General features: G+C 47.8%; 1 protein-coding gene across 7 annotated transcripts in view; it reads left to right on the top strand.

Moving 5' to 3' along the window:
* FRMD4B (FERM domain containing 4B) overlaps window positions 1-25,942 on the top strand; it is a 132,975-nt gene that overhangs the window by 54,091 nt on the left and 52,942 nt on the right. For 5 of the 7 annotated variants that reach the window (XM_039695382.1, XM_039695385.1, XM_039695383.1 and 2 more), the window contains exons 2-5: window positions 18,869-18,934; window positions 19,614-19,708; window positions 21,204-21,296; window positions 24,483-24,567. In XM_039695382.1, coding sequence (XP_039551316.1) covers window positions 18,869-18,934; window positions 19,614-19,708; window positions 21,204-21,296; window positions 24,483-24,567 — 339 coding nt within the window. Of the gene's footprint in view, window positions 1-8,017; window positions 8,048-18,868; window positions 18,935-19,613; window positions 19,709-21,203; window positions 21,297-24,482; window positions 24,568-25,942 lie in introns of those variants that run through there. The other 2 variants (XM_039695384.1, XM_039695386.1) reach the window with 2 other exon arrangements.

Below are 25,942 nucleotides of genomic sequence, written 5' to 3'. Positions count from 1 at the left end.
TGTGCCTGTTTAATCCTAAAGGGATCTGTTGGTATTTAGCTTTAGGGAAGGCTCAGGAGTGGGAGAGCAGCTTTGCAGTGGTAGATCTACCAGTGCTTGAATGTGCCTTGGGCAGATCATGTATGGAAACACTGTGTGATGGGTGTGACACAGGTGTCACTGTGGCTATGGATCCATGTGTGGATCATGACTAGTTAGGGGATGCAGGAGTAAAAGTGTCATTGCTCTTCCTTTGCCCACCTTTACTGACCTGTAGGGATGTGGTGGGATGCAGCCCTGACTCTCTTCTTCCTCTCTAAGTAAAATCCAGCTGCACCTGTGCTGTGCTGGTTATTTTCAGCATCTGTTCACATAAAGAGCATGCAGCCTAGACTGCCTTCCCTCTCCAGTGCATCCCTATGGAGGTAAAACCCCATCCCTCCAGGGCTGGAATAAAGACTCAGAGAGGACCAGCTCTGACAACAGCTGTATTCAGCCTGTTCAGCTGCCATTCTCTGATGGCTGGCTTGAGGTGCAAAGAGATTTTTCCAAAACAAAGTGTAGCTGTATCTCTGCCCAAGCTTACTGTGTCCCAGTGGTTGCTTTGTCCTGCCTTTTCTTTATGAAAAGCATCACTGATATGTGCCTGTGTCTGAAAGTGGGGGTGTGAAAATGGGTGAAAAGAGGAGATTGCTTCTTCTCTCATCCTACCAGGCAGACCTTGAGCCAGGGAAGTGGACAGGGAGTGCCCCTTCCCCTCTGCCCACAGCTTGTCCTGCTGAGGACGTGCAGGGACCTGTTGCTCCTCACCTGCTGCTCTGAGCTTTCCCTGGGAGGTGAAACCTGGCAGGAGCAAAGCAACTCTCACATTTTAACACCAGGAATTTGCTAGTGGTATTTTGGGGTGTATTAAAGGGATGGCTGAAGGAATGCCCTGCAGCTCTTCCTTGTTGGGTTGTGTAACACTTTGCTTTTTGTGCTGAAGTCTTGGCTCTCAGCTGCTCAAGCCTCTGGCTGAGTCCAGTGAGTGCAGGACTGAGCACACAGCGTTAAAGGTCACCCAGCTGCTCAGATACCACAGCCTTGCAGGAATCAAATTTGTTTTCTTAATTTTTTAAGCACTTCAAGCTATGGAAACAGCTAGAGACAGTGGCTGTGTGACCCCTGCATACAGGGAGGAACTCTGAGCCACCCTGGGTTGCATTTCTTCACTTCAGGCTCAGTGGAGCAACACAGCAGCAAAAGAAGCAGTGCAGAGCACTCCATGGGGTTGTTTCTCTGAGGAAGTGGATGTTGCAGTGTCTGTGGGACAGGACTCTAATCTTGGGTGTGAGATTTTGTGTCCCATCATTACCACAGATCCTGCATTGTCTTGAGCAAATTGTTTTTCTCTGTTCTCATGTTCTTTGTAGAAAGGGTTTAGCAGCACTCCTGCCTGCCAGGGATGCTATTTGTCCTCTCAGATTTTCTCCTAGAAGTCCTCTAGTTATTGCAGCCACATGAAAACACCTTTTTGCCCTGTGTTCTTAGTAAAATTAATCCCTGGACAGGTGCTCAACATTTCCCAATTTGGCTTCATGGGGAGCACTCACATTTCTGTAGCTTTGCATTGATATTCCAGATGTGAAAAATGTCATGGGTTTCATACAGAGGTTCTTTTGGCTAAATGTGGGTTTTTCCCCTCTCTGAGGGTTCCCTGGACTGTGCATGATGTGACAGACCAGGACACCAGGCAGAACTTATTCACTGAGCTGCATGCAGGGGACAGGCAGGGCAGGGTGAGGTGACAGGCACTTGGAAGCCTCAGTTTGCTTTGATCAGTGTTTGGGGGTCACGTTTTGTGTAACACTGGCTATTTTTGTGTGAGTTGGATGCTGCCAGCAAGTCTCTGTTTAATCATGAGTACATTTTTGTGGAGAAAGGAAAGCAAGCAGGATTCCTTCTCCTTGGGGTGCTACGTGTGTTGTTGCGGTGAGGGGGATTTTTAGTCTTTCTAAAATACAAAATTCTTGGTGGCCTGGTGGGAGAGCTGAGCTTGAGCTGCAGCTCAGAGAAGCCACAAACACCTCTGTGTGTCTGAGCAGGGTCCCCAGCTGTGTTTGGGAGCTGGCAGGTGCAGAGGTGGTCACGGGGCTGGCAGGGCAGGCTCAAATCCTCTCTGCCAGCATAAAGCCCTTACCTGCCTTAGCAGCTTTAAGCACAACTAAAACCCACCCCAGCAAGCACAAACCAGCCTTTGTCAGTCACCTTCTCCTTAGCCTTTGTGTTTCTGGCGTGTGTGTGTGTGTGGGAAACCTTTTCCAAGGTTTTACCTGTTGTTTCACCTGGGCACTGGCACAGCGACTTCTCCCCTAGCCCAAGCACTTCACCGAGCTGATCCTTGCTCCAGGATGCTTCCTGGATCTGTCCCACCTGCCAGAAGAGAAGGGATGTCCTGCTTGCCCAGAGCCCATTCATCTGGAGGAGGCTGTGAGCCAAAGCACTGCTGGGGTTTCCCGTTTAGCTCTGAAATAACCCCAAACCCTCAGGAGGGGAGAGGCTGTACAGTGAGAGAGCTGATGCTCTGAGCCCTTGGGGTGTGTGCCAGGGGACATTGTCTTGTCCATGGAGGGAGCATTTAAAGCCTGTCCTAGAAATAACAGATTTGCAGAGACAGCTGATAGAAAAGCTGGCAAAGGTCATTTTTCTAACAGCAGCAAGTCAGTATGAATTATTGGGGCTGTTAGGGCTTGGGAAAATTCCTGGATGAGAATTTGGCATAGAACTTTTACTCAATGGTTCCCATTTCCTACTAGAAAAAGGACTGAGGGCTGTATTTTGTTGTGGAGCTCTGGCACATAGTGCTGTGGCTTTGAGGGGTCATCCCAGAGCCCCTCCTGATGCCTGAGGTGGGACAACATGGCATTTCTAGGTGTCCTGATGCTATTCCCAAAGAAAGCTTTCTGCAGGACCCTCCACATGCTGGATTTATAGGCCACCTGTCTTAGATTTAATTATAGGGCAGTAAAGCCAAGTGAAATTTTTATATAAATGAGGTTAATAAACAGCTGCAAAGCCAAAGACTTCTAGAATCAACATTTATCCTGTATTTAGTTACCTGTATTACCACTGGCCTGGTTTTCTTTGGGGTACTGACACAAAGTTTTCCTCTGAGATCTCAATGCCAGTTGCCATCAGTGCATCCCACAACACAGTGATTCCTCAGTATGGTTAAGCAGGAATGAGACATGGCACCAAAGTCGATATAATGATGCAGCTAACTCTTATAGAATAAAAACTGGTCACATGAATGGTTTAGAGTTGGGGTTAAATTTGTGACAGTCAGTCTGTTCCACTGGTAAGTGGAGCAAAGTGGTAAAAAAATTGGGAAAACTGTTCCCAAACTCCCTGCAGAATACAATGGCACATTGTGGTTGATCTGCTGGATGTACAGCCAGATATGGGAGCATCTCTGTGATTAAGCACTTTAGGAACTGAAATTACCAATTGCACTGGTAATTAGCTGATAAATTACGGCATAACAGTGTAAACTTTTCATCTGGGTCTTTTAGACAAAGTGCTTTTTAACCTCTGAAAGGTCATTTCCTCTGCATGAAGTGAAAAATGTTGCTGATGAAGCAGAAGAAATCAGCTTTGTCCGTGTGTCTGGCCCATGGTACCTGGGGTGGGAGAGGAAGTGGCTGACTTCTGTTTCCTCCAGTGCTAACGTAGTTGGTTTGGATAGTGAGCACCATGCTTCCTCTGCTGCCACACCTCAGCTTTCCATTATGAAAAATGCTGACAGCAGATGGAGGTGCCTTTTTCCCTTTCTCCTTTCACAATGATGAAAAGCAGTGCTGGAGTGGTGAGGGAGAGCACAAAGCTGGGGCTGCATTGTCAGGGCAGGACTTTGTGTTCCACACCAGACAGACCTCAGGCTCAGCAGAAGCACCTCAGGTGTTCTTACAGGTCAGGGCTTTTCAAAGAGAGCTTGAAAACCTTTTTAGAGAACTCTGTCTGTGTTCCTTCAAAGATTTCAACTTGTGCACTGGGGATTACTGGTTACCCTGGAAAAGCTTAGCTCTGGCTGCTTTCATCCAGCTGTTTTTCTTTTTGAAGGGGTCTGACCTAATGCAGTGATGCTGCTCATATGTCACCTGCAGAGCTCTGGCACTGCTGAGACTCCCATGATATCCAAAGCTGGCATGGGGAGGTGTCCCCATGGCTGGGACTTCATGGGAGCCTTCGGGAGGGCTGAGAACAGGTCCAGCTCTGGGCACTGCCTCCTGACAGCCTAGAGTTAAACTTGGCTCTGCACACTTGCAACAGCAGCTTTCCAGAGCTCTCTGCCAGATACATTTCCATCTGAGCTCATGATACAGCGTTTTCTGTTTGAGAGAGCTGATTCAAACAAAAATATGATTTCTATTTTATGGCTTCTCCCTCTTCCCTCACGTGACAAACTTCACAACCAGACTGTGAACTTCATCTCATTTCCTTCAGGGTGTCACGGTGCCAGTTTCAAACAGTGCCTTCTATTCACAAACCACTTGGGCCTGTATAAATATTTTTCCTCCTCGATGTGACGCAGCTCACAGAGTGCATTAGATTTCGAATGTCGCTGGCGCCGCTTCTCCGAGGCAGCAAGTCCTGCACAAAGGTATCACTGTATGCACTTTTCTGGATAAATCTCCATTCTGGCCTTTGCAGAGGGGCTGGCCAGCTTGCTCTGACTGGATACAAACTGCATGGAAAGGAAGATTAAAAGTGTTTCAGGCACATGCTGGTTTTTCCAAGCTTCGTTTTCATCCTGCTCTGTGGTTGTCTCTCTGTCACCCCTTTTGCTGGCAGGACTTCGTGATCTTGGATGGACTGTCCATGTGCTTAAAATAACACTGTGCTATCTTTGTCCCCTCATTTTCTGAAAATCAGGCCACCCCTTGTACAGTCTGCATTGCTCTTAAAACCTCTGAGTCATAATTAGTGATTAGTAATTCTACTAATCTTCTGTACAGATGGAGGCCAGTTCATTCTCAGAGACTGCAAAGAGGATAAAGCTATCAGTGCTGGAATATATTAGCTTAAATACCCTCCCACACACAAATACACATGTACACTTTTCCCCACTAATTGATCTGTCATTCATTTAAACATGCAGCAGTGGTGTGTTGGGGAAGGAGATGGGGAGGACAAGTGTCATCAAAAAGCTGAGAAAACTTTGAATGTGCTGGATTTAGCCATTAAAAGTCACCTTTGACAGTCCAAGCAGTGCTAGGATTAAGACTGTGATGTTTTTGTTGCTTTTCCAGCTGATGTGGGGTAGGTGCTGCCCTGGGGATGGGTGCCCCAGAGTGCATCTCCCTGCTGGCCACAGGAGAGTGGTGCCAGCAGAGCTGGGAATGGGGCTGTGGAAGTCACTGCACTTCCACCCCTGGCACTGCTGGGGATGTGCTGCCTCCTGGGCATCCTGGCTCCACCTTTGGCTGGTCCAGTGCTTTTTGGGCAGGGAGGTGTGGGCTGGGCAGAGGATGTGAGGTTTGGAGCAGCCTGGTGTTTGTTAAGCCACAGTGAAAGTGGCAGTAATTCCTCTCTTGTATCAAGCTCAGTGCATCTGTTCACCTTGCTGGGGGGGCTGGAGTGTACTGCATTCCCTGTAGGGTCTCCCTTCAGGTGGCACTGCTGTCCCCAAGCTCGGCTCATTCATGCCTCAGAGTTGCAGAATTTCCCTGTGCTCAACTCCAGCAGCTTCCTGCCTCTTAGAGATGTGCTGTATTTCTTTTAAACTCGAATTTTTCTCAGTTAAAAAAAGCTCTCTGTACAGCTGAATTGTGCAGCCCTGGTCTGTGTTTGTTTGGAAGCCATGGATCCTCTGAGGAGCTGTGCTCTCCCTCCAGCAGCTATTCCTGTCATTGTGGTTATCCCAGCAGGGCAGAAGCTGGCACCACCCAGGTAACCTTCACATCATTTCTCTAAGGAAACATGACTCACTGTCTATTTTCCATCTTATTTTTGGGGCTTTGGAGTCTGTTTTGGAGACAAATGCAAGTTTGTTGCTCTGAAATCCTCTCCCAAAACTGTCTCTTAGGTTGCTGGTGCAGTCTGGACCAGCTGGCTGGACCTGACCTGGCACCCTCCTGCCTGATGTGGGGCCAGCTTATGGTTTTTTCATGAAACCTGTGATATTGGGCTTAGAGTGGAAAGCTTTTGTAGTCTCATGATTATGAGAACGTTGGCTTTTACAAAATAACTTGGGGAAAAAAAGACAACTCTTTTTGTCTGCAGCTATTTAAGGGTTGGTTATTTGATCAAAGCTGGTTCTTCTGAATTAAATAAGGAGGGTGAGACACCTCTGGCACCTCACTGCATCCCCGTGTCTGGGGTAGCTGCTCCCTGGAGGTGTCTGGATTGTTGATGGTTATTCAGGGAGACGAGGGGAGCAGGCTGACTCGCCCTGTGTGATGGGTGGGCCAGGCAGTGCTGCTTCTCTCCCAGCATTGCTGGAAAGGCTCTGTCCTTACACAGTGCTCTGCAGCTTCCAGAACCTGTTCTTGGCCTCAAACACCTGGCACAGAGCCTCCTGTTTGGGGGAGTTCACCTGGGCCAAGGGGCCTCAGAATCTTTGAAAAGAGGGAGCCACATCTGAGATGTTGCTGTCCAAAGTTTGACCCGTTTTCATTCTGGGAAGAACAAAGTAGTTTGTTCCAGGTGTTGAACTTAATTTTTTTTTTTCTATTAAAATAGATCCCTGGATTTTAAAAAATGGGTTGGGAGTGTCTTCATAGTTTGTCCTCTGTGTGCATAGTGACTGCTCAGTTGAGAGCATAAATAACTGAATAGAGCATTGAGATTTTTGGGGTAACTGCATGTGTAAATTTGAGACTTTGTGCCTCTTGTGTACCTGCCTGAAGGTCAGGGTGGAACTCTGGAAGTTGCAGCTTCCTGGATTTGGGTGCACAGTTCTTTGTTGTTCTGGTTTTTTTCATTTTCAGTGTCAGTTGTTTGAGTTTTCTTTGAGGAGAGCTGTTTTGTGCCTGTGTGACACCTGTGCTCTGCCTGACACAGTTACACAGTTTGTGCTGCTGTGTGTGGAGCCTTGTGGATTGATGTGCCAGTGGGGAAGGGATCAGGGAATCCAAGCAGAGCTCGGTGTTTGGCACACAGAGAGCAGCCTGCAGAGGAGCAGCACAACAGCAGGTAGATGATTTGCTCCTCTGCCAGCAGCAAAGTGCACTCCTGTGGAGCAGGAGCAAGTTCACACTGATAGCCAGGGCTGTGAGCTGTGCCCACGCCCTCAGTTCCCTCCCCAGAGCAGCAGAGCTGTGCTTTGGGGAGCAGTTTGGGAAGTCCAGGGAATGCTGTACCTGGGGTGTCTCTTGCAGGGGGGACAGTGGAGGGATCACTTTATGGGGCGAGGGTGGCTGTGCTGAGAAAGCTCTGCTTGTCTCTGACCCTGCATCCCTTCAGATGGGTTGGTCCCTGCTGCCACAGGGCTCAGCCTTGCTCCAAGGGGCTCAGACTGGGGCTGAGTTTTAGTGCTGTGCCAAGTTTTTACACAAAGGATAGGAGTGAGTGGGGTGGAGAGGCTGGGAGGGGTGGTGGCAGCTCCCAGCCAGCACAGAGCTGCCAGCATGGGGGTCCCCAGCCACTGCTGTGACACAGATCCTACACCGAGGGGTCTCCCTGCCCCAGGGCTGGCACCTGTGCTGTGCCTTTGGTCAGTGACTCCTGCTTGTTCATTCAGTTTTGTTTTATAATAAAGGGGTTAATATCACAGACAGGAAAAAAAAAAAACCACCAAAGAAAACCAACCACAATTGTAATGCTTCCCCATTTTTAACAATCCCATTTCAACTCTTTGTGTCCCCTGACTCACTCTGGAAGGGCTTTTGTTTCTGAATCTGTAATCAAAGCAACAAACATGAAGGTCACTTCCTTCAGATTATATGGCAACGGAAGAAGTCCGGGATCGTGTCTCCCTTCTTCCCCCAGCTCAGATGTGCAGAAAACATGAAGGCTTAGTGCATGCACACTGGGAGCACTTCTTGGGTTTCTCGAGTCCATTTAAACCAGCTGGCTGTGAAATGTGGAGGTAAGAGGCTGTATTTTAATTTCTGATGCTTAACAGTGACAGATAATGTTATTTAGTGCCCTTGCAGTGTGTCCTCAGTTAAACATCATGCAGAGCTCGGAGCTGAGAGCCAGGAAGCAGCACAGAGCAGAGAAAGTTTGGGGTGGGGTAGGTTGAACCTTTTTGCTTGCTTTTCTCTTTGCCTTGTAGGATCAGTCCATAAAAATTTCTTTGCATCTTTTGCACTCCATTGAGGAGATAAGGGGCTGTTTGTTTATCCCAGCATTTACAGCTGCTTTTTCCTGCCTTTGTTGTAAATGCTGCCTTGGCTACTTCAGCAAAGGGCTAAATCCAAGCTGGATTCTGGTAACTTTGCTGCAGCTGGAGCAAAGATCTCTAACTTCTGGTTAGAGAGAAACTCCTTTTCAGAGATTACCCTTATGGGCTGCTCTGAGATATGATTTAACCCAAACAAAGCACAGATTCAGTCCCGAGAAAAGGCGCTTGGCGCCTGGTACAGTAACTCCTTTCAGCATGCAACTATTAAATATCTCCTCATAAGGTCCCCTTCTCTCTCACCCCCTAAAAAACCCTTGGGAAGAGATGGCCTGGAGATGCAGCAGTGCACGCAGAGCTGGGGAGTAACGGCTGCTGAGAAAGAGCCTTTGATCCAAGGCACTTGTTTTGCTTTAAAAGTGAAATGTGGAACCATCTGGATCAGCCCCCTGCGTGCCTGGCAAGCTGCTGGCACTGGGAATGTTGGCTCCTCGCCTCCACAGAAACGCTGCTCGCTGCCTGCTCCAGCCCATACCCACTGGTGTGGCTTCTCTTGCTTTATTTATTTGCTCTCTGCAATTTTTTTTTAAAGAGTGGCAGATTTAAAGGACTTGTGCTTTCGCCTTCTTTTTAAATTGTTTTTCATCTCCTCCTTACCTGATGTCAGTCCAAGGCTGGCATCTGGATTCCTGAGGGGCTCTTGCCAAGCATGAGTGGCTGGAAAAGTCCAAGGGGGGGATGCTGGGTGCAGGGACCTGGATGGGCCAGGAGAAGAAGAGATTCCAGATGGCTTCAGAGGATGAGATGATGCCTGGAGGGGATGGCAATAATCTGGTCAGGGCTTGCTCTGTGTGTGTCTCCTGCTTTGAGAGGCTTCCCTCAAAAAGCCAACTCAGGGTTGAGGAGGGAGGTGCTGGATAGGATAGTGGAGCATCCTGTGAAAATCCATCAGAAATGGAGGAGAGCTTCAGGCCTGGGGAGAAGCAAAAAGGCATCAGGGGCAGGGTGTGGGTCTCCAGGGATGTGAAACTACTCTTCTATAAGGGTATTTTTTAATTTTCTGTAACTGTTCCTGTAACAGGGAAAGCTGAGTTTGTTCGAGTGGGTCAGGGATGGCTTCTGGGATGAGGTAAAACTCAGGAGTTTCCAGAAGCTCTGCACAGAATAAACCCTGAGATTCGTGTTGCAGAGACTTAAGCAAAGAAGCTGGAGCTTAGCTGCTTTGCCTCCTGGCTGGGGAGGAAAGGTCAGGACAGGTCACAGGAGGGCAGGTGGCCAGTCCTGCCCCACTGTGGGCACTGCTCATTCAGGGACTCAGGATGCTGCTGCCTCCTGCCAGAGCTCCTTCATGGGCAGCCCCTGCATTTGTTGTGTCAGGTGGCATCAGGAAAGCACTCTGATCCCACAGGAGACCCTTTTCCCCTGAATTCCCAGGAGATTGCACTGGAACAAGCCACCCCTGTGGGCTGTGTGCAGTCATGACCTGCCTGCAGTGTCTCAGCACTGCTGGTGATAAGCGTGGCTCCAGCAGACACGAATTTACTGGCTGTGTGCTGCCAAGGAAAGCAGATGTTGGATTTCATTGACTTGATATTTGTGGCAGATTTCTACTGATTGTTTCCTATTAATTTTCCAGATAGTTTTATAGCATTAGTGTGGAGTTGCCTTCCTGTTCTTTTCTTGCTGTTGTTTCAAATACACTGCAAAGTGGCAGGAATGGAATGCCAGCACCCCTGGAATGACATGACCTATTCAAGAAACACTTCATTTTTCAGCTTGAGACACCTTTAAGGAGAATACTCCTGCAATAAAGGTGCTGATCCTTCCAGAGGATAGCCAACCTCTCCTCTCTGTCAGAGGGACTCGGCATCTGTTCTAACACTGCCAGAGAGCTCCTGTGGCTTTTGGCAGTGCCAGGAGAAGTGAAATGCTGCCTGGGTGCTGCTTGGCAGCTGGAAAGTCTGGGGCCAGCAGCAGCTCTTCCCTCTGCCTCCTGCAGTGGGGCTGATGCTGCCTGTGCACTTGAGTGCTTTCATCCTGTGCTGGTGCACACTGAGCAGCCCCTGCACCCCCATGTGGGATGGAGCAAAGGCAAGAACAGGAAAAAGCCATCAGGAAAGGCAGCCACGCTGCAAGATTTCCTCATGGGGAGGAGAGGGGTGAGTTTTTTGCATTACACACTCCTGGTTGGGAGCAAGAAGCTGCAGTTCTGCTGCTTATATTTTGCTCTTGGCAAAGGGCTTTAACTCCTGGCTGGGTTACTGGATTTATTATTTTGAGGAAGATTGAATTAATTTGTTTCCTGGATTTTAATTTATCGCTGTTCTTTAGTTTTGTTCAGTTTTTGGGGGTCTTATTACAGCATGCTCATCATTATTTCTGAGGATTTTGGGAAAGGAGGATGAGATTTAGAGCCCCACGACCTCCTCTGGTGAGTGGGATCTTTCCAATGACCCCGAGAGACTGTGCCTGTCATGCTGTACCAGCCATCAGTGGAGTGAATGAAAGAGTCCCTTAGATCTGCCATCCCCTGCAATGAGGAATAATAGAATAAATGGGGAAAAGGAGGGCTGCATGGAAAGTCTGTTGGCACGTGGCCCTGCAAAGCCCAGTGCCTGCAGTGAGGGAGAGCACTTGGGCTGTTCCTGTGCCAGACTTTTTCACTGGCTCAGCTGGTGGGGCTTACATGAAAGTCAGTTGATGCTCTGCAGGAGCCAGTTTTTCATCCTATCTCCAGCTTTCATGGCTATTTTAGGAAGGTGCCATGCAACCCAGGCAGCCTCTCAGCCCCCTGTTCCAGGCACTGTGTTTTATCTCCAGCTCGCTGCCAAACTTCAGCAGAGCCAACATTTCCTTGTAGAGCGTCATCAAAGGGGCATCAAAGTGCAAAGCCTGCACTGTTCTCCAGCCTGTCTCATCTTAAAACATTTCTGTGCATGTCATTCAGTTATGGCTTTAAGTGTCTGTCCCTGCCTGGCTGGTCCTGAGAAGGAGAATATCCTGAGGCCTGGGAATTGTGCTGCACAGTCCCTGCAGTTGCTGTGGGTAAACATCTGAGGGGTGTGCAGAGCCCAGGTGGCCTCTGCAGCCCTTGGGAGGATGGGGGTGGCACTTGGAGTCACCTGGTTGGTCCTACAGGATGGTTTGTCAGAGCACAGAGGATGGAAGATGTAGCCAGCCACTGTGGAGCACCACTGGCTATTTAACATTAAGCAGATACTGGCTTCTGTTAAAGGTTAATAGTGAGATAACAAATGATTTAAGGCAAAACCCTGACCCTACTAAAATTAATGGCAAAATTAATTGACTACACTGGAGACAGGACTTCAGCCAAAGGCTTCTTTATGACTTGAAGATTAGGAAGGAGAGGCAGTATGTCTGCAGACATGGTCTGCCCCCATAAAGCTGGTGGGAGCTCTGCCCCTGCCCTGCAAGGGATCACTGCAGGTTTATTGTGTCTGTGTGAGCCAGGCTGTGGTGTTGTGGCAGGAACACACTGGCTGGTGTGAGCAGAGACTGGGGAAACTCGAGTTTCTGGACCCAGGGCTGACCCACTGGGCCCTGCAGGAGCTATCAGTGAGTCCAGAGGGGAGGGCACTGCCCTGCTCTGAGGCAAAGGAGCTGGAGGAGAGGCACACAGTGGGGTGGGATGGGGCAGTGGGTTGGAGCAATGCTTCCCTTCCTCAGATCTGCACTCGTGGGAGAGTGGAGCATTTCCAATCCTCATCCATCAGTTTGACCCTGAGCACCTCCCACCATGGGGCACTGAGTGATGCCACCCACACTGGTCAGGGCAGACCTGTGGGCTGCAGACAGGCTCCCCAGAGTGTGCATCATGGTGTCTTTGGAGATCTCTGCAGATTGTTTAAAAAGCTTCCACAGCAATGCTGGTATAGCCCCAAACTTCTGTCCGTTCTTTTCCTGCTTATTCCTTCAAGTTCTGAGAGACTCCAAGTGCTGGAACATGATGAAGCTTTGCTCTCCCAACAGACACACCAGGAAACTCTGAGGTCATTTCAACCATTATAACTTTTTCCCTCTTCCCCCCAGCTGCATGCAGGCCCCTTCCTTCCAGAAGGACAGGCACAGGCTTTTATTTTCCTGAGATGTGCCTGGCTGGGGCAGCTCCTTATGGCAAGACATTCTTGCATGTGATTTCACATTTTGATCAGGCTGTGCACGTTCAGGGCCAGACATAAGCTGGCTGGTTGTACCAAAGTCAATGAAGCAGTGCTGATCTGAGGCAGCTGAGGAGTTGATCCTAAATGCTTTCAGAATCAAAGGAAAAAACACACCTAAATGCCAATGAAAACCTGAAGTGTGGGGGATTCAGTATTAAGCTGTGAAATCGCTTACAGGCTTATGAGATACAGAAGAGAAGTTTGCATTAAAAAAACAGAACCTTTACAAGAAATTACTGGTGATGCTTTAATGGGTGGTAAAGTGCAGCTCAGGTGGGGATTTGGACATGAAATCCTTTAAAGATCCAGGCTGGTGCTGTAGGCTTGTGCACCTGGAAGGTAGAGCTGCTGCCTCTGTGCCACTGCCAAAAGCAGGATGGAAGCATTTTGGGATGCCCTCAAGGCACAGGCTTTGTGAAGTCAGTGTGCAAAGGGACAGCACTGCCTTCTGGCAGAGGGAATTTTGCTTTTTGTTACCTGTATTATTGTCTCCAGTGCTCTGACTGCCTGAGCTGCTGTGGTGTGCCTGATTCAGGAATAAATTAGCCATTTTTTATAATCTATGTACTAATGGCGTGCCACAGTCCAATTTCTCACTTTTCAAACTGCAGGTTTAAGGCTGTGTGCTGGCCATTTATGTAGTGAAAATGGTTCCCTTTTCTCTCTCATCACTGGATGCATCAGTACAGGTGATTTTTTCCTACCTATAAAATACCTTTTGGAGCTATTAATCTGCCAGTGAAGTTTAATTTCACACAGTTACCCTGCCAGGAGCTCATGGAAATAACATGCACAGTTCAGTGCACCTGGGACCAGATCCCTGGTGTCACACTGGGATGTTTCCAGGAGCACCCAGGCCTGAACAAAGGGGTTTACCTTGGGAGGAAGGAAACAGGAGAACCAGGGGGAGAGGTTTGCTCCTTCCAAAAGACTTCTCATGGAGTTCAGAGCATTAGAGATGCGGAACCTTGCTGGATGTGGGTGGTTTTAAAGCTCTGCTGATGAGTGTTGAGGTGGCTGCAGGAGCCTGGCTCAGCCCCCCCGTCCCTGGGCAGGTTGCACTTGCTCAGTGGTGCAGTGTGTGTGAGCCCAAACCATGGCACATCCCCAGGGAGAGCAGCTGGGATGCAGGACAGGGCTCTGAGCCTGTCCCTGGCAGACACAGCTCCCAGTTTTGCCATAATTATGTGCAGCTTACGTGTAATCCTCTCTTCTTTGGCCAGAGAGTTTGTAGGGTTTGGGTTTTGTTGGCTCTTTTTTTTTGGTTTATTTTCTTTCTCTAGACCTTAAAACAAAAAAGGCTTAAAAATAGAAGTCAGTGACAGATAGGCCAAGTGACTTTTGTAACTTGCCCAGCTCTGAGAGGGAGAAAGCTGACCTGGAGGGAATGCAGCACATTGGGGTTTGCTCCTGACCCAGAGCCTTCATGATTCTCGTTCCTAAGCTTCCCTTCAGGAGATGTGTTATTCTGACAGCTTTTTTTTTTTTTTCCTTTTTTTTTTTTGGCTTAAGGGTGTTTTTGGGTTTTGGTTTTTTTGGGTTTTTTTTTGAGATTTCCTGTTTACACCCTGTCTAATTACTCTTTTTCTTATTTTTTCCCTAACGGGACGACACACATGGGTGTCTAAAAATATTGCATGTAACAACCAGCTTTGCATAAGGAGGATGTTTCTGTCCAAGAGAAACAGCATAAATATCCTGCATGTGCTTTTTTTCCCAAATAAACATTCATGCTCAGGATATTGTAGGGAATTTGTCTAAGTAGCCAAGAAGTAGGTTTTTTTTCTCTGCCTTGCTAATTTTCTTTTTAAAGGATGGATGTTCTGGAAAATCTGCTTTGATGATTTTAGGTGGAGAATTTGTCTTTGTGACAAAAGGGGAGGACAACATGTTGTTTCCTCCCAGCTAATGAAACCTTTATGATAATGCTAATTTTCTGTGTAGAGCTACAATCTCACCATATGCTTTAATTTCCACACATGAATATTCTGAGAATTGTTTCTTTCCCTTCATTATCTGCCTTTTTTACTGAAGATTTGGGTGAATCAGATTCTTGCTGACAGCCTGTGAATTAGGAGAGCTGCAGTGTTTTGATGTAACTGTATTTCTACAGTGGAAAGTGTTTGTCTCCTTTCAATCCTCTCAGTTTTTGAGGTTTTGCTGCTTACTTGTGTACAGACAGTACAAGTGAATTTGGGATGCTGGATTTTTATTGTTTCCCAGTCTCTCTCAGTATGGTTTTGCCAAAAATAGAGCTGTGTAATGTCTCTCTCCTAATTTCCTGTTGGGAATGAGATGAGACACAGAGATGCTTCATGAATTTTATGCTGCTACTTCTTTTACTGGGTGATAGCTCAAATATTAGCAAGCTTTTAAAAATAACTGCTAAGATGACCAATTGGGGGGCAGGCTGCAAAAGTTGTTCATTTGTACAGACAATGCCAAATCAGTGAGAATAAGCTGAAAACAGATGTGTGTGTGTATAAATATCTCAAGACTGTTCACACCAGCTCTTGACTGAGGCAGACAGCTGTGCTCATCTCGTGATGGATTGGTCCAACACATAGAAGATCAATTATATTGTTCAGATTAGCAGGGTGTCCTGAATTAAAGATGAAAGAAAATGTGTTAGTGAGGGCTCCAGGGCTTTGGGTTTTTGAGGATCTGGAGCCCTGGGAGTGTGGACACAGCACAAGTCCCTTCCCACAGCCTGAGGAAACAGACCTGCAAGCGGATGTGCTGTGGGGAATAAATCAAATAAATCACATCAGTGTCACTGGGAGAGTTAAAAAGGAGAGTTAAAAAGGAGTGCTTTTCTGCTCTGGCTCCAGGAGCTCAGAGTCTCCAGTTGCTGAGGTGGAGGCACCTTTTCCTTAGCCAAAATCCATGGATGAAGGTGATGGAAGCCTCTTTATGAAGCTCTCCAGGCTTTCTCCAGGCAAGAGGATGGGACCAGGTTGTTGGTACCTGTGACTGTGCTGGAGCATTGCTGTGCCATGTCACTCCTGGGATTGACACCCTAAAGCCTGTGAGGTGAGCTTGCAGCTGCCACAGCTTCCAAAGCTCTTGGTTCTGCCTCCTGTACAGAACAGGGCTGTGAAATGTGAGTGTTGCCCCGTGTGCACAGGGAGCAGCTGGATGTGAGGAGAGAGCTGTCTCCTGGACATGACCTCTCTGGTGGGCGACATTCCTGATGTAGGATGGGCTTGTGCTTCCCTGTGGTAGCAATTTGGAGTGATTTTGTTCTGATTGTAGGAACGGGGTGAGCCAAGTGATGTGCTCTCTGCCCCATCAGGAATGGGGTGGGGATACTTGGAGTGAGCTCCTGCACAGCTGCAGGAGCCAGGGTGCTGGGGCTGAAGCTTTGGGTGTGCAGGAGGAGGAGAAGGGCTCCGACTGTCCAGGCTTTGTTCTGGGGACTGGAGCCTGCAGATGCAAAGCTGATGGTCACAGCAGCAGACCTGTGTTCCTTGAGCAGGCTGTGGTGGCACACAGTGAGTATCCCTGGCTGCAGGAGGTGTCTCAGCAGGAATGTGGCCCTCAGGTGTTCAGGAATGGGCTGGGGGGGCAGAGGAGTGCAAGCAGCTCTTATTGGAGCTACAGCCACAGGCATTTCATGGCTCTGGACATCACTGCCCTGTGGCTTTGTGACTATGTCCCCAGGTGTTCCTGGGGTGACACGAGCCCGTGGCCACAGAGCTCTGGGGATGCAGGTGGGAGCTGCCAGGTTTGTAAAGGCATTTCACAGTGCTTTGTCACTGGCACCTTGGCATCTTCTGCAACTTCTTGACTGAGCTTTCCAGCCCTCTGGGCAGTGGATGTGGGATTTCTGATGAAGGATTCCTGGTGTCTCGGGTTTTAATGTTGTCTGTGTGTATATTTGTAAATGAGGCTTCTAAACTGTTTCCTTATGTTGTCTCATCAATAAAATCGGGGATAATTATATCTTGCCTATCTTCAGGGCTATTATGAGTTTTATTTACTTTTAAGGTGCTTTGCAGTTACCTTGGATAGCTAAATTGAAGCACAGATGATGCTTGGTATTTCTTTTATGTTTTAATCCTTACATATACCGTTGTCCTGAGCACGAGGCTTTGTGGATGTGTTTGCTCTAACATAAACCTTTTTTACTTAACAACAGACAACCGAAGCAATTAAAACATTCAGAAGTGATTGATATGATTTCACTGGGTGAAAGCTAAAGCAGCTCACAATTAAATAATGGCAACCCTCGTGCTATCTCAGAGCAACAGATGGGGAATGATTTAAAAACAGTATTGGATCCGACGCTTCGCAACAGGGGCAGATTGGTAACAGTGTGTCAGAGCCAGAAATCTGCTCCACCTTGAAGGGAGCGCTGATGAAATGATTAATTGATGGTAATGGGCAACTTAGTTATGAGCCTGCCACGGCAGCCCTTCAGCTCTGGGGAACATGTGGAGCTGGGAGTGGATCATAATGGGTTTAAGGGCTCTGGCTGCTGTGTTTGGGCAGCAGAGAAATCTCAGGGAGAGTGCTGCAAGTTGGAGTTGGGGTGGTGCAGCTCTGCTTCCAGAACACGAGAGGTGAATTGCTGGAGGTGGTACCTTGCTGGCAGTGCAGGGCCTGGGGATGGTGCTGTGCAGGGTGCAGCACTAGGGGATGAAGCTCTGCAGTTTGGAGCACCAGGGGATGATGCTGTGCAGGGTGCAGCACCAAGGGATGATACTCTGCAGTTTGGAGCACCAGGGGATGATGCTCTGCAGGGTGCAGCACAGGGGGATGGTGCTGTGCAGGGTGCAGCACCAAGGGATGCAGCTGTGAGATCACTGCTGGCTCCAGGGTGGAGCAGCATTGTGCTCTGAGCTGCTGGCTCATCTGCTCATCTGGCATCTGTGTACAACTTCATGTTCGTAGCAATAAGACAGGGAATGGAAGGGATTTCTTTCCTCTAGACTGGCTCTGCAAGCGGTCCTTGGGCCAGTACTGCTGTTTTGGTGGATGCTCAGCAGTGCCGAAAGTTGCCTGTGCTGCTGCCCAGTTTTCCAGGACGCTTCAGGGAGTTGTGCCTGCAGCCGCTCATCTCTGACCTGCCTGCAGAGCTCCTCAGGAGGGCAGTCCCTCTCGGCTTTTGGTCCAGATGAGCTCAGTGAGTTGGGACAATGGAGCTTTGTTTCTGTGTGGTGGGGGGCAGAGGGGCTGGCAGGTGACAGAGGAGCTGTGCCTCGGCACCCTGGCTGTGCAAACGGGGGCAGAGCTGTGAGCCCTCTGAGGCTGTGCTGTAATCCCGTAGAAATTGTGTTTATTTTTGTCTCTGCAAGGCTTGGGTGTGCAGCGTGCACAGGGGCAGGAGGTGATGAGAGGGGCTGATGGCACTAGAGCTCAGCCCTGTCCTTGTCCCTGTCCCTGCGGAGCCAGAGGGATGTGAAAGGAGAAACCATTGCATGTTACTGTTTAATCCCTTGGGGAGCCTCTGTCTAAGCAAACACCCCTGGCCTCTGCTCACAGCTCACAATTTATAGTCGGCTGGAAGCTTGTGCTGTCAGGAAAATGAGTTACTTTGAGGCTAGGAGAACAAATATGAAAGCCAGGTTTCCTTCACCAGCTCCCACCCAGAGAGTGTTGCAAAGCTGGTCCTCACTGGAGCTGCTGAAAGGCCCAGAATTAGAACAGATATTAAATAATGTAAAAGCTTTCATTGAAATGTATTAGATTTCAAAGGGCAGATACTAAAAGGGCATAATGGGCAGCTATTTCTGAATTGCTCATCTGCTAAAGAGAGGAAGAGACTTGGTTTGCAGGAGATAAATGTGACACAAAAGAGGTGGTTCAAATATAGCATCAGAGTTTGCAGAGCTCATCCCATTCCTAGCGATGCAGTTCAAGCACCTTCTTCTTGCAGCTCCTATGTAAGAATCCCATGGAAGTGATGACTTTCAGTAGTGCCCAAGTGAAAATGTTACTGTGCTGGTGGAGACTCCATCTGTTCTAGACACAGGTCAATGGACTAGATCAGGGTTGACTCATCTGCAGGGAGGGTTGGATGGGTCTGGGTTCCCTGGGTCCCTGATCATCTCCTCCTCACTAGCACAAAAAGCCCAAGCCTGTGGCACTGGCCAGGCTGGCTCATCCTCACATTTAATTCTCACAGCATTTATGGTTTTTAAATCTCATCCTGAGTGCTGCTAAGCACCCTCAATTGCAGCGTGAAGTTGACAGGAACTGCGAGTGCTGAGGCAGCTCCGCAGATGGAGTCCTTGGAGAAGGTGCTTGGGTACAGAGTCAATTCCCTTACCCATCAAAATCAGACACTTGCTTCACACTGCCCTTGTCCCCAGGCCTCACATGCTTGGTGCCAGCCGGGAATGCTGCCCTTCCTGACAGGGCTGTGCTGCTGTCTTTGCAGATGACCGAGGGCCGGCACTGCCAGGTGCATCTCCTCGATGACAGGAACTTGGAGCTGCTGGTTCAGGTACAGACCTCGCTCTTCTGGGGACTGGCAGCCAGTGCCAGGTTTCTCTGCTTGTTTTCTTTTGGGGGCTGAGGACAAGTTACACTAGAAGAACTCAGAGTGGAATAGGCTGAGGAAATGTGTGCTTCTCCTGGCACCTGGATTTGCTGAAGGATTTCCCAGTGCATCGTGGCAAAATATCTGCCATCAGTTCTGCATTCAGTTTTTGCTTTCACCAAAATTCATACAGGATGTTAAACACACCCCTTGAGGTGGTGTTTTTTGTCATTTAGATGGCAAGAAAACTCTGTGGTTTTGAGGATGTTTTTTTCCCATAACAGAACTCAAAGCACGAGATCCTCCACTACACAATATTTTCTTAATTGAAAAATCCTTCCTGCTGTAAGTGCAGGAAAGCTGGATGCTGCCTTCTCCCCCAGAAAGAGGAAAGCAGCACTCAGTCTGTGCCCTTCAGCTTAATGTCATGGATTAAGCACAGAATTGCCTCTCCATGCTCCACACATCCCACACAGCTCCATTGGGACACCCTGAGTTTGATACATCACTTCTGTATTCAGTTGTACAACAGGGTTTTAGCATGGCCATGTGTGCTTAAATTTCAGTATTTGCACAGAAAAAATTTATTTCTTATTAAAAGCCTAGACTGAAATGAATAATATTATTTTTATTCTTTCAATAGCCCAAACTTTTGTCTCGGGAGTTACTGGATCTGGTGGCCTCACACTTCAACCTGAAAGAAAAGGAGTATTTTGGGATAACATTTATCGATGACACGTGAGTGTATTTATTGAGTTTAAACAGCTGTGTCACTACTGCAATGTAAAACCTTATCTCTGATAGTGTGGCAGCTTGGCATGATGGAAAAAGGACTTTTTCTTTCAAAGAAGAAAGAGTTTCCTACCTTGTGCTTGTGCTGCTTGGCTGGGGAGAGGGGAAGGCACAAAATAGAAAATATTTGGAAAATATCTTCCGGGTACAAACCAGAGAATCCTTGTAAAATATTTTCCTGATGATTTCACATTTCATATTTGTCTCATGCAGTGAAAAAACTGATTCAGTGATAATTCCCCATGCGAGCACCTTCAGCTTTCCTCCTCTGCACTTTTAGTAACAACAAAAAGGTTTTGCATTTATTTCCAAAGTGAATCGCTCCCACTGCTTTGCACCTGAATCTCAAATGTGTTACTGAGCCTTTTAACCCCAAATTTCCCGAGCAGAGTGAGCTGTGAGGTGAGTCCTGCCCAGGAACCACTTTCCTCTCTCTGAGCCTGGGTGTGATGCTCTGCCCAGGCTCTGTGGGAGATCTGTTCCGTGGCATTAACCCAGAGCCAGCCGGGTTAATTAACTGCACTCTCACCTGGTGCTTAGGCTCATCTCTCAGCAGGGCACTGAAATGCTTCCCCATATCTGCTGCCTGCAGGGCCAGCCTCTCCAGAGGAGCTTCAGCTCCCCCAAAAAGCTGGAGCAGAGGTGCTTAGGGCAGTGGGGACGTGGAGCTGTGCACTAAAACAGTTCCTAAATAAACTCCTTGTCTAGTGGGAATAACATTGCTTCCTGCTGCTCTCCGTTGCCACTTTTTATGCAGTCCTGGATGGAAGCCTTTCACCTCCAAATCCTATCAGGGCCGTGTTTGGGGCCACCCTGCTGAGGCACATCCCATGTGCAGGAGCAGGAGTGGCCCTGGGGACACCCTGGAGTGATGGGAGCTGCTCCTTTTGGTGCCCTGACCCTGTGTTATTTTTACCAACCACTCACATCTTGGGCTATCCCTGGAATATTTTTGCCGCATCCTTGTCCTTTCACTTGCTGGAAAATACTTTTCCCCAGCTCTTCTGTAAATCCCTTGAGGATACTGTTTGTACTTGGCTTGTTCTTTCCCCCAGAAGAGCTGCCATGAAATTCTTCTGGATGTTTTTGGCTGCTGGCACTGAGTCACGGTGAGGTTTAAAGTGCTGCCAGGAGATTATCTGAAAGCTGTTGGCTTCCCCAGAAACTCCAGTGGGATTCCAGGGCCTGCCTGGGTGTATGCACAGGGCTGGGTGCTTGGAGGGAGTGTGTGGCCTCTGGAGGGCACCCATGGCTCAGCCTTGCAGGGTTAAGGGTTGGGTAAAAAAAAAAAAAGGAAATAATTTGATGAGATGCTTGCCTGCCTTGGAGCTGAGGCTTGAACTTTTTAAAGTAACACTTGGAGTAATTGGGGGCACTGAAAAGAACCAATTTCTGTATTTTCCATCCCAGTTTTTAACCTTCTCCCAACCTGTTTCCATAGAGGTCAGAGTGTCTGGCTGCAGCTGGATCACCGTGTCCTGGACCATGACTTGCCCAAGAAACCAGGGCCAGCAACTTTGTACTTTGCCGTTAGGTGAGTAATTGTTTCCACCAAGCAAACATTACCACTTGGGTTTATTTGTCACCAGGGGGTTTTGTTTAAAGGAGCTGATTAGAGATTTGATAAAGGAAATAAATGTCAAAGTAATGTGTTATTTTTAGAAGGAGATTAGGCCCTGGCTAAGTGCTGCTCTCTTTTGTATGAAACTATGAAATAAAGTAGGTTGGAACCTGCTACTTTTTAAACTCTTACTAGGACGTGATTCCTAGGGTGGGTTTGGGTTTTGTTTTTTGTTTAAAACCTCATATTTTAAATATCTTCTTCGCCTGACTTGTCTTTGAGTGTGCTAAATTGCAATACAGTTTATTCAAACAATTTAACTTACTTTTTCCCTTCTGTTTACTTAAGGGCTGTCTGTACTTTAAAGGGATTGCTGATGGCTGTTTTGCTCACAGCTTAACCAGTCCCCAGGAAAGAATAAAATCCCTGGCAAAATGATGATTTTGGCCAATGTAATTGCATTACTTTAGGGCTGTTGCTGGCAAAGCTCTGCTGGTTAAGGGCCTGAAAAAAACCCACATCCTATGAAACAGAGCTGTGCTGGCAGAAGAGATCAAGCATCATATTCTTAATATTGTTGGAGTCTTTGTTTTCCTTGCAGTCTGTGAGTGAACGTGAGAGCAGACTGACCTCATTTGCTTTTCAGATCTGGGTAAATTTATGCCTGGTGTGCTTAATTATTTGAAGCACTTCCAAAGCAGAGCCTCCTGTGGAGCTGGGTCAGCTGGCACTGGAGCCTCCCCATGTCCCCCGCTGGTCACCAGGGGAATGGGACAAACAAGTGGCACTTTGTTCTGCCTGAATACGTGCTGGTGTGTGATGGTGTCCAGAGATCCTCTTCCACACTCAGCAGACAGAAAAAGCTCCATTTATGAAGGGGTGATGGGCTCTTCACTGTGTTCACAATGTTTGATCAGGATCTTGGAGGCCAAAACCTGTGACTGCCCAGGAAAGCTGTGAAGGCAATCCTATAACTCGAGCATTCTTTTGGTTGGAATTTATGCTGTTTGCTCATGGTGTTCATTTTGGCCCTCTCTGTTGCAAGGTGGTTCTCACAGGACAGGGTGTGCAGAGGCTGGGGCAGGAGTTAATGTGTGAGGAGTGGGCTTGGAAAGATCAACTTTCAGAAGGGAATTTTAAGCCTGACTACTCTGGGGTCATGAGATGCAAAACAGGTAACCAAGGAGGTGAGCAGTGAGATGCAGAGCAGGAGGAGGAAGATACAGAAATTATTAGCACTACAGAAACTGCCTGATCCATAGAAAATAGGTTTTCCAGCAGAAATCTACTTCAAAACCTGCAGTTTCCAGGTGTATTGCTGGAAATGGAGGAATCTCCAGATTGCTGGTTTTCCTTCGTCTCTTCTCATCCCTGAGCTTTTGCTGTTCAATAAGGAAACATGTGATAATCCTTTGAGATTTTAATTATTGCCAGCTGGCATAAATTCAATCCAGTCAGAGGTTTTTGGATGGTACACTCAGCTGAAGGGCTCTGTGATGCAGATTGAGGACTTTCAGAAATGTAATTTTAGTTTCAAGAATGCTGACAGCACTAGAAGCAGAATCAGAATGTGCACTTTATGGTGCTCCCAAATGTCCCTGCCATGCCCTGAACATCCTTATCTCTGTGGTCCAGTGTTCCCCATCTGTACTGGGGTGATAAGAAGGTACAGCTTGTACTGTGGAGGAAATGGAGCAGAGACACAGCTGGGATTGGGGCAGTGCCCCCTGTGCCCTCATCCTAAATCCACAGATCCCACAGCTTCCTGCTTTGTACCAGGAGAGTCTGGGAGCTGCCTCTCTTCAGAACCAGAGCTGTCCTGATTCTGGGTGTCAGCCACACCCGACCCTGGCTGAAAGCAACTGGAAGTGCAAATGAGCTCATTAGCTGAGGAAAATCACTTCAGGGTGCAGTGAAGGCTTCAGCAGGCTGAGGAAGGTCCACTCTGTGAAGGGCTGGTCTGGCAGCAGGTTGGGAAAGGATGAAGAGTGTGGGTCCTGCCCTCTGCTCTGCATTTCTGAAGAGAAGCACTCAAGGGTGTTTAAAGTAAAGCTATTGGGGAAAAAATATATCAGGTGAGATCAAGGCAGGGTGGAAATACCTGTGGTTCATAGAGTTCATGGGGAAAGGTGAGTCATGGAAATGTATAACAGCTTTTCAAATGTCTGGGGCAGCTGCTGGGCTGCCCCTTGGACAGGCTGCATGCCTGTGAAATGGGTAAATTATCTACAGAGGCGTTCTGGAGAGTGCTTTAAAATTAATTCAGTGGAACATGCTGTAGGAATGTGAAATATTAAAGCAATTACTATTTAATGTATCACTTTTCTGAAGTCACAACATAAACACTGCACACATTCCTGACACGTGTGGCAGGTCCCGGCTTTGCTGCTCCCTGGCACGTGCTCTGTGCTGCTGCTGGGGGCTTGTTCCAATGTCCTACAAATCATCCATGCCAAGATGATCATCAGTGCAAAGGTCAGGGGATGGAGCCTGAGGCTGTCAGGAGCCTCACGAGCAGCATGGGGCTGTGGGAGAGATTGGTCTGGCTCTGATTGCCCTGTGTGGGTCATTCAGCCCTCCTCTCTCCAGGACAGGGCATTGGGAAGCTCTGGAGGGATCTGCATTGCTGAGGCATTGCTGGTCCAGGTCTTTGCTTGGCTGCAAAAAAGTTGTGTCTCCTGCTTAGAATTTAGTGGGAGCATCTGGACCTGGAGTGAAGTTGGGGGTTCTTACTAAAATCTCTGTTCTCCTGGAAGGAAGGTGGTCCTGCAGGGCTGCCAGCAACCTGTCCTCCAGCAGAGTGCTGGACTGGCTTCCCCACCTGCAGCATGTTTGGAGTGGCTTTTTCCACTGCTGTGACTTTGCCTGCAGAGGAGGCTTTGCTCCTGTAGCATTCAGGGTTTTCATCTCATTTGAAAAGTCATCAGATATCCAGAATCTATTGAACCAGGAGTCCCTGTTCCCTGTGTGCTGTCAGGCTGTGATTTCTGCTTGTTCCCTCCTAAAAGGCAGGAAATTAAGTGCAGTAGCTCATAGTTCCTCTGTGCTATTTTATTGCTGGAGAACAAAACACTGAGGAAATAAAATGACTTGGGAGGAAGATGAAATCTATTCAAGAGAGTAACTAATGTTTTTGGTTATTTTTTTTTTAATTTTCAGGTTCTACATTGAAAGCATTTCCTTTCTCAAGGACAAAACTACAGTGGAGCTGTTTTTTCTGAATGCCAAGTCCTGTGTACACCAGGTAAGACTTGGAGCTTCTTGTGCATCTTTCCTATTGCTCCTTTGCCACATACTCAGTCCTGAGAACTTGGAAGGAGCTGTGTCTGATTTCCAGAACTAATTGAAGTATTAAGATCTCAGTGTACTGACTCCCTCCTTGCCTTGAATGCTGATGCTTCATGCACATGAATGAGGCTGATGATGGTTTCCCAGTCCTGCTTTCACAACCCTGCTGTGTGCTCAGTGATGAGTCTGAAATACTCAAAAGCTTTTAAGTTACTTGGAATCTGGATTTTTACTTCCCAGGTAGGCTCTGCTCAGTGACACATCCTCCTACAGTCTGGATTGCAAACACTCAGTGCAAGTGTCTCTTTACTGACTTTGAATCAAACTTAGGAAGAAAAGGGCTGTTAGGAGGGTCCTGTGTTGTGGATTTGGTCCCTAATTCCTTTATTTCCTGCCTTAATTCAGTGAGATAGTCAAGTAAGAGTAATAGCAACATCTTCCACCGAGTACATGCGATGCGATCCTGTATTTGAGTTTTAAAGATGGAGGTTTGGGTATTATCAAGTTGGCGGCGCTCATTCCAAGCATTCAAGCGAGAAGACTTCATAGATCAGTGCAGTCTTCTGCTGTGGCTCTGTTGCGCTTCTTAAGGGAGGAACATCTGGAATGGTTATTTGAAAAGTTGTGGATAAGAGCTGGTGGAAGAAAAGAGTCCATCCCTCCAGTTTGGGAGCCCGTGCCAAGGACAGAAGGTGGTGGCAATGAAAGCCAGTCAGAATGGGAGGTACCTAGTCCCAAGGTCCGCTATCCAAACCATGTAACTGGCGGAAAGTAGAGTTTCAGAAATGGATACATCTGGTTGCCCAGCGACATGGTATTGAAAATTTTGAGAATGATAATATCAGTAATGCCTGGATTAGGCATTACAGGGGCATACCTCACCGAAAACTTATTATGGCCCTGCAATTAAGAGCCAATGTCTGCCCGACGAGAGAATTCCTGGCGAGGGGTAGGCAGGAGAATATTGTTCAATCATGCCAGCATTGTGCTGCTAGGTCTGAAACTGTTGCTCACATTGTCGGGACCTGTCCAATCACACAGGAAGCCAGGATTTAGAGACACAACGCCATCTGTGAAATTCTTAGCTGTGAAACTAAGAAAGTGGATTGGACAGTTTTTCAGGAGCCACACCTGTGAGATGAGGTCAAAACTGTTTAAGCCGGACTTGATATTTGTAAAGGATTCCAAAGCGATTGTGGTGGGCGTTACAGTGAGATATGAGCACAGTAACTCCTCATTGAGGGAGGCTGCTGCAGAAAAGGCTAAAAAATATCAGCGACTTCACCCGCAAATACAACAGCTAACTAACGCGGTGGATATTGAATATGTAG

The sequence above is a fragment of the Passer montanus genome, unplaced genomic scaffold, assembly GCF_014805655.1.
Source record: "Passer montanus isolate IOZ18808 unplaced genomic scaffold, ASM1480565v1 scaffold9, whole genome shotgun sequence".
Lineage (NCBI taxonomy): Eukaryota > Metazoa > Chordata > Aves > Passeriformes > Passeridae > Passer > Passer montanus.
The sequence above is the reverse complement of the archived record's forward strand: the minus strand, read 5'-3'. Positions and strand labels throughout refer to the sequence as shown.